This window comes from Mustela erminea, chromosome 6, assembly GCF_009829155.1.
Source record: "Mustela erminea isolate mMusErm1 chromosome 6, mMusErm1.Pri, whole genome shotgun sequence".
NCBI classification, from domain to species: domain Eukaryota; kingdom Metazoa; phylum Chordata; class Mammalia; order Carnivora; family Mustelidae; genus Mustela; species Mustela erminea.
Window position 1 is genome coordinate 117,788,248 of NC_045619.1, and position 16,786 is coordinate 117,805,033.

General features: G+C 43.5%; 1 protein-coding gene across 11 annotated transcripts in view; it reads right to left on the reverse strand.

Moving 5' to 3' along the window:
- The window catches only part of BEND7 (BEN domain containing 7), an 83,701-nt gene that overhangs the window by 46,920 nt on the left and 19,995 nt on the right, over nucleotides 1-16,786 (reverse strand). For all 11 annotated transcript variants that reach the window (XR_004287129.1, XR_004287128.1, XM_032349442.1 and 8 more), the window contains 3 exons: nucleotides 9,645-9,947; nucleotides 6,903-7,025; nucleotides 3,036-3,301 (listed from right to left, as the gene is read on the reverse strand). Coding sequence is in view for 9 of the 11 variants with exons in the window: in XM_032349442.1 (XP_032205333.1) it covers nucleotides 3,036-3,301; nucleotides 6,903-7,025; nucleotides 9,645-9,947 (692 nt within the window). In the remaining 2 variants the exon portion in view is untranslated. The remainder of the gene's footprint in view (nucleotides 1-3,035; nucleotides 3,302-6,902; nucleotides 7,026-9,644; nucleotides 9,948-16,786) is intronic.

Consider the following 16,786-nt stretch of genomic DNA (forward strand, 5'->3'; position numbering starts at 1 on the left):
GGGCAGTCGCACATGCTCTCTATCATTTAATGTTTACACACTCGGCGGGTCAGTGCTGTTGGCTTTGGTGAGAGCGCAGTGTTTTTACATATCTGAGTAGGGGTAACCATTGTGGCTCAGAGGACGGGCAGTCTCCCTGCAAGGTCCTGCACGGCCCCTAGACAAATCTGTATTGGGGTGACCCTAAAAGTCACGGTGCAAAACAGAGGACTTAATACACTGTGAATGAAAAAAAAATTAATGTGAATTTTTACACCTAACAATGCCGTGAAAGCACAAGTTTTACATGTATTTTTCTTGTTGCTTCTAGCTCTAATCTTCCAGCCACCCTCCTAAAGACCCAAGAACCTTTTTGCGGTACAAACTTACTTGTGCTTCCCATCTGGAGCTGAAGGCCCGCTTCTGCCCTCGTTTCCCCTACATCTCAGTTAACTGAGTGCCTCACCTGGTTATCCAAAAGAGAAATGTGGGGGTTGTTTTCGACCGAGCCACCACGGCCTCTGTGCGCTTCCTAAATGGCTCCTTTCTCTTTCTGCAGGCTCACTGCTCATGTAGACCTTCCCAGACCTGACCGACTCTGTCTTCTTCCTGGTCTCTTGGTCTCTACTATCTTTTCTCCATCTCCCTCTCATCTACAAGGCAGTGCCACTCTCCACTCTTAACACACAGGTGTGATCATTCCTCTACTTGAAACTTGCAATGGCTCCCTAGTGTCCACAAGATGAAGGTCGAGGGCATCGGCATGGCATAGTAGGGCTTTCACTACCTGGCCCCATACTACCTTTGTATCATCATCCACTACCAGTGCTGGTCAGACAGCTGTTCCAGCAGTCTTGGGCCACTTGCCCAATCCTATAGCTTTGGACCTAATCCTCCCATTGCTGGGTACTTCCTAGGGGCCATCTTCAAATCCACAAATATAAAATTCCCATCCACTTATATATAATCCAATTATATTTCATTTTCTCATATTCACTCTATAGAACAATTCCTACAAGATCACTATGTATTTCCTATTTTCTCCTCTGGATTTCCACCAGATTTAAAAGGACCATGGCTGAGAAATAATAAAGAATAGAAGGGCACCTAAATCTAGATGCCTTTGCACTGATGATTCTGTCCACTAAGGGAGTCAATTCACACACCCTCCCTTGCCCCCCATACCTGCCCTGCCCAGCAACCGTGGAAGCTGGCTCATTAATGCCAGTGAACACCATCTGTGGACAGAACTGCCTCACCCATTGATGGGATTCATTGCACAGAGCTCTTGGCGCCTGTATAGTTTCTGCTGAACAGATGAATCGGATGGTATATCAGCTGGATAATGTAAAGATAATTATCTCTATATATTTTTTGCTTTTAGAAGCATGTTATTCTTCATTCAAAGATAATCAGCATCTAACTGAGTTTTCATGGACAATTCTGAATGTGCTTTGTTTAATTTAACAGCTCTTGTTAGCAAAAATAATTATGAATAAAAGGCAATTTGTTTTTATTTGGCATATAAACAAAATTATGCTGATATTGGTAAAATTCTATTCTGTTTTATTAATGTACATAAGGCTTTTATCAGATCTTCCTCAATTTACCTCTGAAGTATATCTGGAGCTTAAAAATAAAGAAAGGAGGAAGTTCAGTTATTAGCATGGAAGTGACCCATTTAGGAGATGGGTTACACAATTCGAATGATGGCTCCTGATACATTAGTGTCTATCAGAAAAGAACTCTTGGAATGTTCAAGAAAAATATAAAAGTTTTACGAAAACTGCTTAAGATGGAATGTGCTTTGTGTCATGGAATAATTCACCTCTGTTTCCAAATATGTGATCTATCTGTGTTTTGAAACCGGGGCCTTAGTTGCAGTAAGCATATGATATAATCAAATCAGCTGACTGGCCTGGGGTAGAACATTATCAACATTAGTGATTTTTTTTGAAGTTTAGTTTTGAGTTGATAAGAACTGTTTCATAATTTTAGCATGCATTCAAAGATAAAAAACAAAAACAAAAACAAAAACAAAAACAAGAAAACCCTTTTACACTAAGGACTGGGCAAAAGTTCAAATGACTTTATAGTCTAAGAATGTCACCTCCCTTTAGTAAAGACCCAATGTGGATACATACTAGCAAACTGCAATTTCAAAGAGAACACTTTTTTTTTTAATAGTAATTATTTTTTATTTAAAGTTTAAAAGGTAGGGCTGAACTCCAATCCCATATAGGCTTGTGGGTGTTCTCAGCAGGATTCTCATCCTATGCAAACTGATAATAATAGATCACTCATTCTTGTTTATTTTAAGAACTCCCCCAACAAGATGGGGCTCGCATCCATGTACTTAGATAAAGATGTTGTGAAAAGCGTGTGCAGTTGCAAAGATGCATATTCTTAAAGACATGAGTTTATGATCACAGGGCTATAAAATGGCTGGTCGGATGGATATCTTAGATGTCATCCAACATCTGGGACTGCACCAACTTTCTAGCTAGGATATTAAAATAGAAAAACCTTTGCAGAGCGTTAACCTATCATTACACAGAGTAAATGGCATGGCACTGCGACCTAATTAGCAGTGTGGCTTGCATCTGTAAAATAGAATTAGCACTACTGCTCTTTTTCTTTATTATTAGTTTGTGTTTCTAGAAAGGTGTGACCTTATCTGTAAGGCTCTGTTCATTTATGCCCATTTACAAAGGATTTAATTATGTTCCTTTAGCTCTCTACGATGAGGAAATTGAAAACGGCCACATCAGAATTAAAACTGTTCAAGAAATTAGTAGCTGATTATTTACTCCATCAGCCTCCGTGCAGGGATAAAGGCTGGAGGCAGGTTCAAATAAAGAAAGTAGAAGATTTGGGGAAGAGAAAATTCTAGGCAAGGAAATTATTGATAGTCTTCCTTTCCTCTTTCCCACATATCTTTTGCAAGTTTCTCTAGTGTTCTTGCGAGGAACCAGCTACGGAGAAAGTGTACAATGCTACAAAATTCCTGCAAGTGACGTCAGCTTAGTGTCAGCCGCGAGAGAACATAGACTTACATCTGAGGCAGGCGACTCCAGGACAATGCCGAATCCCAGCACGCGGTTCTCCCCGGCAGAGGGGGGCTCGGCAGCCTGGGGGCCAGGCTGCTCGGAGGCCCCAGCTGTCTTCTTCTCCATTTCTAACATGCCAGGCTTCTGCCTCACGGTCAGAGGTTCAACGGTCTTTGGGGGCACTTTTTTCTTTTTATTTCTCTTGCGTGAGACAGCAGTTCGCTGGGAGCATATAAGGGAAATTGGGGGTTGTTGTCTGTTTTGGGTTCCAACTGTGGAGAATGAACAAAAATAGGGTACAGGCACCTGAGTCTAACTTAGGAGAAATTATCACCCATCTACATGTTCCACAAGCTGAGACTGAAACAGGGTTCAGTCAAGGAAGCAGACCAAAGGCAATCTCCTGTGGGACCTGTAGGTCACCAAAGGTGGTCTCTGGAGCATTGTCGAGTTGTACACGCAGGAGAGTAACCCAGAGAAAACTCTGTCCCCCACGCTGGTAAATGATGACACTGACTGCTGTAGCTGGGTTCCGGGAATAGAGGGTTGATGAGCTGTAGGAAAATACCTGAGCCTGATCTCATAAGTCGCAGGACATTTTTATATAAATGGGAACCCAGAACTTAACTTCAGGTGTAGCTGTCCGTGCTTCCTGGTAAGCCAAACTCAGGAATGTTCTAATTGTCCTTTGAGGATAAAATGATCAACTGCTAGCAATCTACAGACACCAAAACTGACTAAGACTGAGCAATGGTGACCACGTACTAAAGAACGAGTCTGGAATGACTACTCCGTATGTGGTCAAAGCCTGCTGGTCATTTCTCAGGGACAGTTACTGCTTCCGCACAAACCCATACTGTCCACACATCAGCTATCTCCACAGCCTTACACTCACTACTGCATTCTGCCCAGGCTGCCCTCCATACCTTGGTTTTAAGTAGCTAAAAGATAGGAATGACATAGTTCTGCGCAAGTCAAGAAGACCAGTAAAATCCAGAAACAAGAGGGAGTTCCAAAGACGAAAGCACCGAACAAAGGCCAAGTACCAGTACTGAATCTACACTTAAGGAAACCAAGGATACTAAGTACAGTTTTCACAGACGCTCTTTGGCAAATCATGTTTGTTAACCATTTAGAAATATTCTGATGGAAAGTGTTAGAGAAAAATACGGCATCATTATTTAAATCTTCATGTATCAATATGGCTTACTAAATATGATCAGAGGATATGCCTGCTTTTTTACAGAAAGAAGCCAAATGAAAACCAAAGATCTTTAAATGCACATAAATATGGATCATCTCCTATCAGTTTGCAAATAAAGGGTATTTATACTTTGAACTTGGTATTTGCATCTCTAGACTGGCAAGAAATTTACAAGTATTAGAAATGAACTACTTGGAGAGCCTGGCTGGCTCAGCTGGAAGAGTGGGCAAACTTGATCTTGGGGTTGTAAATTTGAGCCCCACGTTGGGTACAGAGATTACTTTAAAAAAAGAAAGAAAGAAAGAAAGAAACCAACTACTTGCACTTCATAGGAGCACTGAAACAGTTTTTAGCCACCTGTGCAGTAATTAGTCTTGTTCATTGGAGCTTGACCTTGACTGCACATTAGAATCACCCGGGAGCTTTTTTAAAAAAAAAAAAAAAAAAAAAAAAAAAAGTCCGTGCCTCAGCCTTACCCCAGACTAACTGAATTGGAATTTGCAGGGATGACACCCGGGCACTTAGATTTTTTTTTAAAGCTCTGCCGGTAATTCCAGTGTACAAGCCCGAGAGAAGAACTCTTGTCTCTTCTCTGGACTTCGACCGAAGGCCAGGTCTCCACACCCAAAGTCAAGCGGACAAGGGAATCAGCTCTCAGTGGTCTAGGACTCACACCTCTCCAAGTCTCGCTATTCTAAAGTAGAAGTGAAAATGCTTTGGCTTTAAAGAACACAGGGACTATCTGAGTTTTTCTCCTCCGTTGGCAAGTCTAGACACAGTTGTCCTCCGTTGCTTCCAGATCTTATCATTTTATCGTATTCCTTGTCTTCTCCCTCAAGCAAAGGTGAAACTTTCTGAATATAATTTAAATCTACATGTTACAGGCAATAAGCCTTAAGTCAATCTACCCACACAACACAGATTCTTAAGTTTAAGGAAATTAAAGAAGAGTAATTTTTTCAGTTTATCCTTTCTGCTTTCCTATGAGCTCTGGAATCATTTACTGGCCTAATCTGCAAAGGTTCAGAAAAGAAAACACGGTGACAAAGTGGCATTTACTTAATAGATTCCAAAAGGGCTTCAGTCAAGGATTTAAATGGTTGCAATTTGTAGTTTGCCATTTCGGTAGTAAGGAGCTTAAGTAACAAAATAAATCATTAGAATTTCATATGCATATTTTTTTAAGTGCTACCAAACTCTTCCTCCGAGAAAAGAACCTGTACATCATGGAGTAAACTTTCTTTCTGTGTTCCTCATTTAAGAGATGTTAACTTTTGCCAGGTCAGTAAGAACATGGGTTGTTATGTTGGAACAAGATGAGTGAACGCCTATTGGCCTGACCAAAATGTTTATTCCTTCCTCGGGCTAAAACCAAATTCAGCACATACAATTAGATGTTGCTTCTCAGGGGCCCTTTTGCTCACTTTCCTTTCCTGTGCTCTTGGGTGATGAGCGTATCTAAGTATTAAGCTTTTTATATCAAAACCACATCACTGAATATTATAATTTTACTAGAATTCACCAAATGGTGCCAAGTACGGTTTTGGAAGGACGACCTTCCTGAATCTCTTTCCAGTGCAGGGATGGGAAGGCTGACCGTGTATGACTGTACTATTTCCTGCTCAGGGACCAGTCTTCCCTCACCAGAAGAGGCCTTAATGAAATGACTTAGTATTTTCTGGACCTGTGACCAGAAAGTTGTATCCCGCCCCCCACCACTGATGGAGATTAAACACCACAGCCGCTGTGGTGAACCCGCTCCTGGTCTTTAGTACAACACTAATGAAATAGTTGCTGCCTGTATCATGCTTTACAGACTTCATTTACGTTTACTAACTCATCCTATTTTGAAAACCATCCTGCGAGTTAGAGATTAACGTTCCTGCTCCAGAGGATAAATGTGAGAGCAGAGAAGTCACACAGCTTCATGAGGAGAGCAAGGACCCTGACCCCAGCCTGCAGACTCATGGCTCTTCCACCCCTCCACTTGACTAACAAGAGTGAGAACAGAAGACGCATCGTGTAACTAAGGAAGACAGGACGCCCAGTGTCTTTGGGCTTCTATATGCTGAATATTAGGGAGACAAGCCAGAAGCAGGGCCTAAGAGGCAACACCTCATGTGCTTATGCTCGTGAATGTCTCTTCCAGGACAGCCCGCGCCCCGAGAGTGCCCTCCAGCCCCTGTATGACAGTGCGCGGCTTCCCCTCTGTCGCGCTGCACCCCACAAGGGAGGGGGACGGGCGTGGGAGTTGCTGACGCACACGCAGCCCCCAAATGGAGCACCTCAGGAGGTAAGAGAAGTCAGCCATGCTTTTGTTCTGAGGTGAACTTCATTGCTGACTCACACAGGGAAAGTGAGCTGAAGAACTATGCCCACCTTCACTTATAACTGTTTTCAAAACTCAGTTAACTGACACGTGTCAAGGCCTTGGAGATGAGGGAGTGAACTCTGAGGAGCACGTGTGCACCAGAGTGTGAGAAGTAGTATCAGCGATGAGAAACCTGTTAGAGTTGCTACGGGAAAAACGTGTTGGAGTAAAAGCTGAGGAAACAAAAAAGCACAGCGGAGAGCAAGGTGGGAAGAACCAGGTACGAAGAGCACAATAACCGTCCCAGCCCAAGAGGCCTAAGGCGTCACAAGCCTCCTCCCCGGCCTGGTCTCGATACCTGCTTGAATTTGCATTAATTTCCGCATGGTCCTGAGTTCTTGGAGGATGGCCTGCAACGTCGACTGGCAATTGCAAGTACAGCAGTTTGATCCAACGGACGAATTCATGGCCAGAAGTTCTCCTAAGCATCAGAGAAGAGAATGGCCCACTCCAAGCATCAACAACAAAATTACAAAGGGGTGGGGAGGGGGAGGAAGGTATCTTGACAGTAGTATGAGACAGTGCCCAAGGGATATGGACCTAATAACGGTTACCACCTGAATGTCGGAGGCCCACACTCACTCACAGCAGGCCTCCCTAGTGCCACACCGGTACATCTCAGGGGACAGCACTGTAAAAATTCACTAGAAACACACACTCCATTGTACAAAAATATGAGTTCTGAAAAGAACGGCCTTCCAGAAAAACCTGGGACACACCTGTTCTAAAATCTCACGTTAAAAATGAAATCTGTCTAACTATTAAAAAAAAAAAAACAGTTTTTCGGGGCACCCGGGTGGCTTAGTCATTAAGTGTCTGCCTTCAGCTCAGGTCATGATCCAGGGTCCTGGGATCGAGCCCCACATCAGGCTCCCTGTTTGGCGGGAAGCCTGCTTCTCCCTCTTCACTCCCCCTGTTTGTGTTCCCTTTCTCGCTGTCTCTCTCTCTGTCAAATAAAGAAAATCTTTAAAAAAATATATAGTTTTTCTAGTATTTCCCTAAATTAAGAACTGTCAACACATTAAAACTTTTAGAACACTCTCTGGGGGGTGGGACATCGGGGCGGGGAAGAGCGGGGGGAGCACAATGTACATGGGAGGCTGTATTCAGACTCAGTGGATTCCGGGCCGGGGGTGTGTTCCCTTTCCTCCACCTTAATGAAGGAGATCCTCATACATCTTTTCTCCATCCCCATGTTTTACATTTCCATCACTTTAGCCTCTTTATCTCTGTTTCAATTTAGTATCTTTTCCTTAATAAAACTGTCCTATTAAAGTAAACAGAGGTTGTCCCCTTGTCCTTGGGATGGATACAGGGGAACATTTGGAAAATCCCTCTTTCTGCAGCACTCCCTCTAGTGCCTGTATCCAGCCCGACCACTGGGAACTGGAAATGTGCTGCGGTTACTTAGGTTGTCCCTAGGCGCAATGGGAAAGTTCGAAGGATTGGATCTAATAGTATCTTTTATTATACATTAAATGCAATTTTAATTCTATGGTATGCATTATTTGAGGATACTATAAAAAACTTCACGTACGGACAACTTAAGGCTTGGGGTACCGTAATTATTTACACTCAAAGTTGTAGCAAACAGAAATGTTATAACTTTAAAAACTGCAAACAATTTCAATGAAATTCGAGGTAGTCAGTTATAGATGATGAATGTCTACTGAAAATAAGCAAACAATAAACACAAAAAATCTGTTTTCAAACCAATATGGGGGGAATTTATGTTTGTAACTTTTAACTTTAATAACATTTCTCCCAAGTAAATCCACCATCCTTGTCGTATGCTGTAAAACAGAACACTCTTTACACAGAACTTATTGATGTTGGGTGAACTAACTTCATACACACCTAAGGGTGTCCTATTTCTCTTACCATTTCTTCCATAGCAGTCAAATTAGGAGGGTCTTATAGAATATTCCTAGTCACTATGCTAAGTACTGTCTTTATCATTTTTACAGGACCAAATCAACCCTTTCCAGCTTGTTATAAATCATTTTCTAATTTTAAAGAGAACTGACTTCTTATTTTTATGGAGGAGTCTTTGAAGAGCCATGTCCCCTTAACTTGGAAGCATGCCAGCACGTGAATGTGATCTGGCTTATGCAATATTGAGAGAAAGAGAAGACTCCCGTACGTCTCTTGGGGTCCCTCCTGTCTCATCAGCTGCGCCTCGGGATGGCTTTTCATGCCTCTGAACTGGTTACTGCAAATTGTGTTAAAAAATAATCAAAACAGTTTTCTTCTTGAAGAAATAATGAATGGAAAAAGGAAACCCTTAACTTTTCAAGGAAAATGAAAAATGCAGTCTTGCTTTTTCTTGTTCTCTTTCTGAAAACTAGAGATCTGCACATCCATATATAATTTATGGGACAACTAACATCCAAGGTTACTGAATGGAAAGTTAACACATCCAAAAAAATTTTCAATTTCTTTAAGCTCTGGGAAAAAAAATGCCATTGTTCTTTCTGAACAATTAGGAATTTAAATTAAGGAAATTTTATTCTAAAGGGATAATTTTCAGCCCCAATGAAGCCTGCCCCACAACAAGGGTCACCTGCTGCTGTTGCTGGAACGTGCCATAAAAGCAAAGGTGTCTCTAGGATGTTGGGATATGTGTCCCCTTCCTTTCACCACAAGTCTTGTGCTCACAAAGAAAAGCAAAAAACAAAAAAGAATAGGATGTAATCATAATATACATATGACTGGAAGGTCCCTTTGATGACAAAGGGGAGCTCCTTCTGCCCTAATGTTCAGTCTCTTGTGATAAAAGTATCTGCATGTTGGCAAGTAATAGCTTTCACTTTTTAAAGGGCTGAAATCTCTACTAAGAAATCCTTACTTCTAACATAGAGCCTCAATCTTGCTTCTCAATCTGGTTTTTTATACCCTTTGCATTACTCAGTCAAGGCAGGTGACTAGGGAAGGATTTAATGTACTGAACTCAAAACCATGCTAAACATGTAGAAATAAAACACATTCAGACACACCCCTTACCCCCACAAGCATTCTCAATGTCTGATAATGACCATACCGTTGGAGCTCCCAGTGGTGTGGGGCTGACTCTGGAAGGTTCTAGAGCGGGTGCCATACTGCCCTGAGAACTGCCCGCTGGGGGGTGGTAACTCATTCCATGCACCACGTGAAGGAGGGTGGAGGCTCTGTGGGGCCTCAGCAGAGGAGTTCAAACGTGGAGGCCAGACTGCATCCAAATCCTGGGGTTCTTCTTTTAATTTTTCTCCTTCTTTGCCTACACGTTGATAGATCCTCCCAGTGCTATCATTCAGTAATCTTCTCATTCCTGTGATTTGTTTTTTAATTTCCATGCTTTCATCTCCTAATGGAAACAGGGCCAAAGAGATCACTGTGCATGAGCAGAAGAAAAAATAATCCACTGCCAAAAAACACACCCCTTCTTTGGAAATGGGAACGATTCCTGAGTTCAGAAGCAAGCTTTCAGAAACTTAAGTAATCTATAAAAATTAAAGGCAAGAAAACTGGCTATGGTCTCAAGCAACCCATCATATTCCTGGTGCATCTCATTTTAACTTTCTTTCTGGCTAAGTTCTCTTAGGATAAAATAACTTTTCCTGAGCAGGTTTCCTCTGGAACACATCTTAAATTCCCTCTGAGGGAGGGTGTCATAAGAAAAATGAGCTGAGGCAAAAGACCCACAATGGGACAATAGGGCTGAAAGCCCGGGCTTGGCTCTGCTGCAGACATTCACTTGGGTTGGACGTGGAAGCCAGCCAGCCCGCTCACCCACCGGGCCGGCAGGTGCAAGTACCAGAAGAGTATGTGGCATGGGTTGGGACAGAGAGCTTTCGGAGAATAGGCTGTCGGCACAGGAGACACCCCAGTATGATGCTGTTGCTAAAGGCATCACCTTCAGAAATGACAGTGTAGGAGCAGAGAGATATCCAAGGCAATGGAGGAGAGGGTTTTGTCTTTCTCCAGCCTTCACTCAGCGGGAGACGTCCCTGCAACTATGCCTTCCTGGACCTACCCAGACCAAATCCACTGCCATCCACTTTGTAACTATGTGTCTTCACTTTTTCCCCCCAATTACGGTTAAAAAACACACAACATAAAATTTACTATTTTAATCATTTTTTTAAAAAGATTTATTTGAGAGGGCGCCTGGGTGGCTCAGTGGGTTAAGCCTCTGCCTTCGGCTCAGGTCATGATCTCAGGGTCCTGGGATCGAGTCCCACATCGGGCTCTCTGCTTGGTGGGGAGCCTGCTTCCTCCTCTCTCTATCTTTGCCTGCCTCTCTGCCTGCTCGACCGAGATCTCTCTGTCAGATAAATAAATTAAAAAAAAAAAAAAGATTTATTTGAGAGAGAGAGAGCACGTGCATCCACACACACCCTCGAGCAAGTGGGGGGAGGGGCAGAGGAAGAGACTCTTGAAGCAGACTCTCCATTGAGCGGGGAGCCCAATGAGGGGCTCGATCTCACCACTCTGAGATCATGACCTGAACCAAAATCAAGAGTCAGAGGCTTAACCAATTGAGCCACTAGGCACCTCACTATCTTAACCATTTTTAAGTGCGTAGTTCAGTTAATGATATTTGCATTGTTGTGCAACGGATCTCCAGAACTTTTACAATGACTTTAAGATTCTTTTTCCCTAAAGGGATTTTGTTTTTGAACTAAGGTATCTCTGGATTGCACTGGGGGTACAATAAATACTACTTAAAGAAAAGTCTAATATTAGGTATAAAATTGTTTCCGTATATAATAACATTAGAAGATGCTATGAGGAGTTGTTTTGGACCTCCTGTCTTTTTACCGTGGGCATCACCCGGTGTCCTCCCAAAGATTGAGAGAAGTGGATTTTTTCCCCGGGGTGTTAAAGTGGAAGTCTTATGCCAGGATTTCTGCACCCCACGCCCATATCTGGGAGTTAAAATAAAAGTCTCACATGGTCACTCCATTAAATGCTTGAAATTTAAACTATGCTGAAAACAAAAGATCTATAGAAAGTATCTATCAGGAAAAGCACAGCTCTGGCAGATAAATACAGCACATTTACTATAATGATATTTTAATGCACTTAGCATCATATAAGCCAGATTTCTTTGTAGAATTGGTAACTGTATAATGAATCTAGGTATTTTGTGTTGCCTAGCTAGATATTTAGCTAATTAATATATGGATATATTATTGAATATAAGGAAATTTTATATACTGCTTTGAGATAAGTATCTCCAATTTTAAAAAAGGTAATAAAAGTATTAATTCTGCCTTTACTACCTAACATGGGTGAACACAAATGGCACAGATTTCCAACTTTACAATATCGTTATGTGTTGGTGTCTGCTTGAGAGGAGAAATATTTTCATTTGTGATGAAACTATTTTTACCTCGAACACCTGCGAAAAGGACAACACAGAAACAGTAAGTGATATGCCAGATCTTAGGAGAATGAATGACTAAGCACCATTTAAATAATGCAGAGCCAGCAAAATTTACGACCTCCTCAGGATATCTCCGGCACAGGGTGTGTCTGGAAGAGCTCGGGAGGAATTCCGAAGGAAAGCTGCACACAAACGTGGTGTTAGGTTCAGCACCCAAACACATACTTTCCTGGCTGGTGACCAGCACAGTCTGGGCAAGAAGCTGCTTTCCTGCGGGGTTTTTCTCCTCCATCTTCTCAATGCGGGAGGCCGGGCACCGGCTGATTTCCGCGGGCACGGCTGGTGGCTGCCACGCCCCCCCTCCTGGCACCCTGTCAGGAGCTGTGCCCACTCGGCCGCCTTCTGCCTGCTCCTCCGGTTGGTGCCAACCTGCTTCTCTGCACGAACCCTGACACATCGAGCTAAAGGGATGCTCTCTCTTCAGAGCTTCCACCTCTGCTTTGGAGATCGAGCTCGACGATAGAGGGCTGTCCTCAGACGGAGAGAAAGAAAGCTACCGGATTTGGGACATGCTAAAAGCCAATGTGCTTTGTCACAATCTGAGTTTCTTAGTTCTGAAAATTACCAGAATGAATGAACAGGCCACTTGAGTTTCACATGCTTTCTGTGTTTGTGGGGAGGGTCAGAACCCGGCCCTACAAGTTGAGTCTGCAAGAGGAGACGAGAGTGTGAAGGGAGCCTCTGGTTAGGGGCCATCTCAGCAATGTTTAGAAACATTTCTTCTGAAGTCACAACAAAAACCCACCAAATGACAACAAATCAGGACCCGGTGGGGCCCAAGGAGGAAGACACAGTGCTGGGAAGGAGGACAGCTCATAGTTTATCTGCCTGCAGAGGATCTCAAAGGACAGAAGACAGCGACCTGCTGCAGTCAATGAGGGGAAAGTCAGCGCGGAAGGCGGAGGAAGGCTGAGCTCAGAAAGCTCCTCAGAAGAGACAGGCTGGGCGTCCCTAGAGGACAACCAGATGGATGTGTGCACATGTCGTCAGGGTAACTGAACTGTCCTTCCTTTGGCCAGAGAAGCAGGGAGTAGCCCTGAAAATCCCACCTGAAGAAGATGTCCTGAAGTCCTGCTATACCTACGGGCGATGGCGGTCTTTGGCAGAGAGAGCGGAGAACCTACCCCACGCCTTGAGGGAAGATGGAGCGAGGGTCAGAAACGAGAGCCAGAGATCAAACCATCCGAGTAAACGGACATAAACTGGGATGGAGTGGGTGCCGAACGCAGCAGGCAGGCTGAGAGGGCACAGGTTCTTTGACTTAAAACGAAATGGTGAAAAGTATGTAAGAGATTGAGATGGGAAGCATTAGTTGACTTTACTTGTCTTTCCAGTTGGGATCGGTCAGCTTCTTCGCCATGTTTGTTTAATGCCAGGAAAAGGAAGCTCCGCAAGCATGATTCTATAAGGAAACGTGCACACTTTCTTCATTTCTTTCCAAATCTATGTCTTTACTTACACTCAACTCCAAGGGGCTGAATCTTTTTAGGAAAGACAAAAAGAAATTTTACTAAAAGGTTTAACAACCTCAACTAAAATCCTTTTGAGAGTTTGAACAAGGTCTTAAAAAAATTGCAGAATGAATTCTATCTTGGGCTAAATTTCCAGACTCTACCAGATCACTTTTCTTTGCATAAACAACATACAGGTATATCATAATAATAATCCTACATATGATGATTCTGCATAATAATACATACAAAGTCTTGCAACACAGAGATCATACATGATCTCTCTTAAGTTGGCCAGGAGAGAAGGATTTGCTACACAAATCATCATGGTCTGGGATGATAAAAGAAAAAGCTGGTAACATACAAATATATAGTAAGAGATTATGTGTAAACATCTTTTTTTAAAAATGAAGTTTATTTTTTTTAAAGATTCTTATTTATTTGACAGACAGAGATCACAAGAAGGCAGAGAGGCAGGCAGAGAGAGGGAGGGCGAAGCAGGCTCCCCACTGAGGAGAGAACCCGATGCAGGGCTCGATCCCAGGACCCTGGTATCATGACCTGAGCCGAAGGCAGATGCTTAACCCACTGAGCCACCCGGTGTCTACCTCTAAATGTCTTACTATGAAGATTCACAGAGAACAGTTATCCTATCTTTGCCCTACAAATGTTCTCATGTAGATGCATGGTATGTAGTCCATAAAATTTTCCTAAGTGAATGAAAGAAATGGCTTTTTGAAACCAGAATGAATCCAGTAGAATTAAATGTAATATTAACATTATAAGCAAACACTATACTCATAGAGTGAAGTGAAAAAAGTCACAGAAATAAATTGTTCAACAAACATTTATCAAGCACTTTCTGGGCCTCAGAGATGTAAAGATCATCTGGCACAAATTAAAAGATAGCCCCTCTCCAAATCTCTTGACATTTTTTACCCAGAATGCTTTATATTGATCAGTTGTTCTGAAAAATGGTCCTGATTTTTCCTGGCCCGTTGACCTCTAACATTGTGGACCTTGTGCCGCAGGACTTAAACCAGCAAACTACCCTACTATTTGCCAATGATTTTCTTCCTGCTAAAGCTGAAGACCTTCCCTGATGGTCCTGCTTTCCCTGAAGCCCCTCCCTTTGGGGCTGGAGATGGTGGCTCCCCAAAACATCACACTTCCGGCCCCAGGAGAAAGCTTACTCTTGTCTGAGCAGATGCCCCAGAGCTGTCCCCTCTCCCCCTTCTTCCTCAACGGCGGTTCTGTGTGCCAGGAGTTCAAGCTCTCTAAGGGGAAGGACAGGTGATGAAGTTGAACTGTAGAGCAAGGTCATCCCATTAAGGGCCATACATGCCAGGCGAAGGAAGAATAATTTTACACGGGAGATACTAGGTTATTACTCCGGGTAATTTTAGATTCATATCTCTTTCAATAGAAGGACAGTAAATAATCAGGTCTATCCCATAGAAAAAGAATTCTGGTAAAACTATGGAGAATGCGGTGTGGTGAAAGAAAACCAGTTAGTTACAGTGTCCTTGCTGATGGCTCGGTGAAGGACCTGAGAGTCTGTGCCAGGACTGGAGGGGCTGCGGCTGGAGAGAGACCCTGAAGAAGCTTCATCAGACAGACCTGGTGATGGGCTGGACATGGGGACAGTGGGGCTGGTGAAGGACGAGAACCCGTGAAATAGACACCATGATTTCCACTGGGAATTAGGAAAAAAAGGTTGCTGTGGAGTGAGGTTATAATGATAGTTCTGACAAAGAAAATTCCGACAATAAGCAGGCAACTGGGAATGCAACCGCGTTCATGGCTGGGGCATGAAGCGGACTCCAGAGCCATCCTCTTAATAGTTGCTACTGCCACTACCAGTAGTAGCCAGACCTCTGGGCCGAGTAAGCCCCTGGGGTTCACTAACAACTCAGGGGGTGGAAGGGCACCTTATACAGAGACGCCAGATTTCCTATCAATCTAGCATGCAGAGAGCGTGAAACCCCCATGTCCACAGGAGAAGAGCCACAAGCTCATCTGTTTCCAAGCTGGCAAAGTGGGTCACCTCATTCCTCCTGGGCTTCTGACCCCTGGGCAAGCAACAGTCACCTTGGTCAGAAATGAGTCATCTGCCAAGCCCTCCCTCCCTCCTGCCACCAACAAGAAGTCTACCACGGAATTGCCACCCTTGGTACCACGCCTCAACAGGAGGACTGACAGAATCCTAAAGAACCGAGGGACCATTCCACCATAATTGGCACTGGTCGACCTTCATTATACTGTCATGTCCAGTTTTGTCCTATTTTAAAGAGGTCATTGAGAGTCTTTAGGATGTCATGAAAAGTCAACAGGAAAGGTTAAAGGGACAAGGACAGGTTACTGGAGTTGGGTGTTTCACTGAGAAATAAACGTTTTTCCAGTGACTCATCTTCGACTATACTATGGGCTGTTATGGGTAGAACATTGTTCTTTATCACCAAAGGAGAAATGGATTGCACTGGAGCTTCTAGGCAGGAGGCTGGGCACATCTGGTCTTCAAGAGCTGATCCTTCCAGCCTATAAACACCAACCGTGCAGCAGAGATGCAGCAGAGAACATGTGCAGAAGGAGGGACAAGAATGCTTTTGTGTTTGGGATGATGAAGAAGTTCAGGAAACGGACAGAGGTGGTGGTTGCACAATACTGAACATACTTTAAAAAAAAAAAAAGAGAGAGAAAGAAAGGATGCTTTAAAGCTTCTTGTGTTTTTCAGGTAATGAAGTGTTAAAAGATAAAGAAGTTGAGTACATCAGTAAGAAGCACTAAGAGGACCGGATTTATACTAAACAGTCCAACTATGTCTTCTCAAGCATTAGTAGAAGCAGCACGGGGCCCCGGTGTAGAAGAGACTCCCCCACAGCAGCTCAAATGACAGCACTGAGAGAGAGCAGGAGAAGGGGACAGGGTGCTTCTGGCCAACGCTACAGCTTTCTTGAGCACAAATCTCAACAAACAGTCTCAGAGCAGAGGAAAGGGAAGCAGACGCTGTGCTGTGGGGAGGCCTGAGGTCGACATCCTCGTTCCAAGCCCATCCTCACACACACAGGCCATCAAGGTTCCACCTGGCCACCCTCAGGGCTGAGAGCCGTGTTGACAAAGCACAGGCAAGACTGGGATTCTACCTCAGCAAAAATGGTCTGAAAAGCATGAATTTACAGAGCAATCGTTTCCAAGTGAGCCCTTTCCTCTAATGCAATCTTAAGCGGGACCCCAATAAATAAAGCAGAGTAAAGCCTGCTAAAGAGAACATGCCAGAACGCACATTCCTGCATCAGTCCCTGG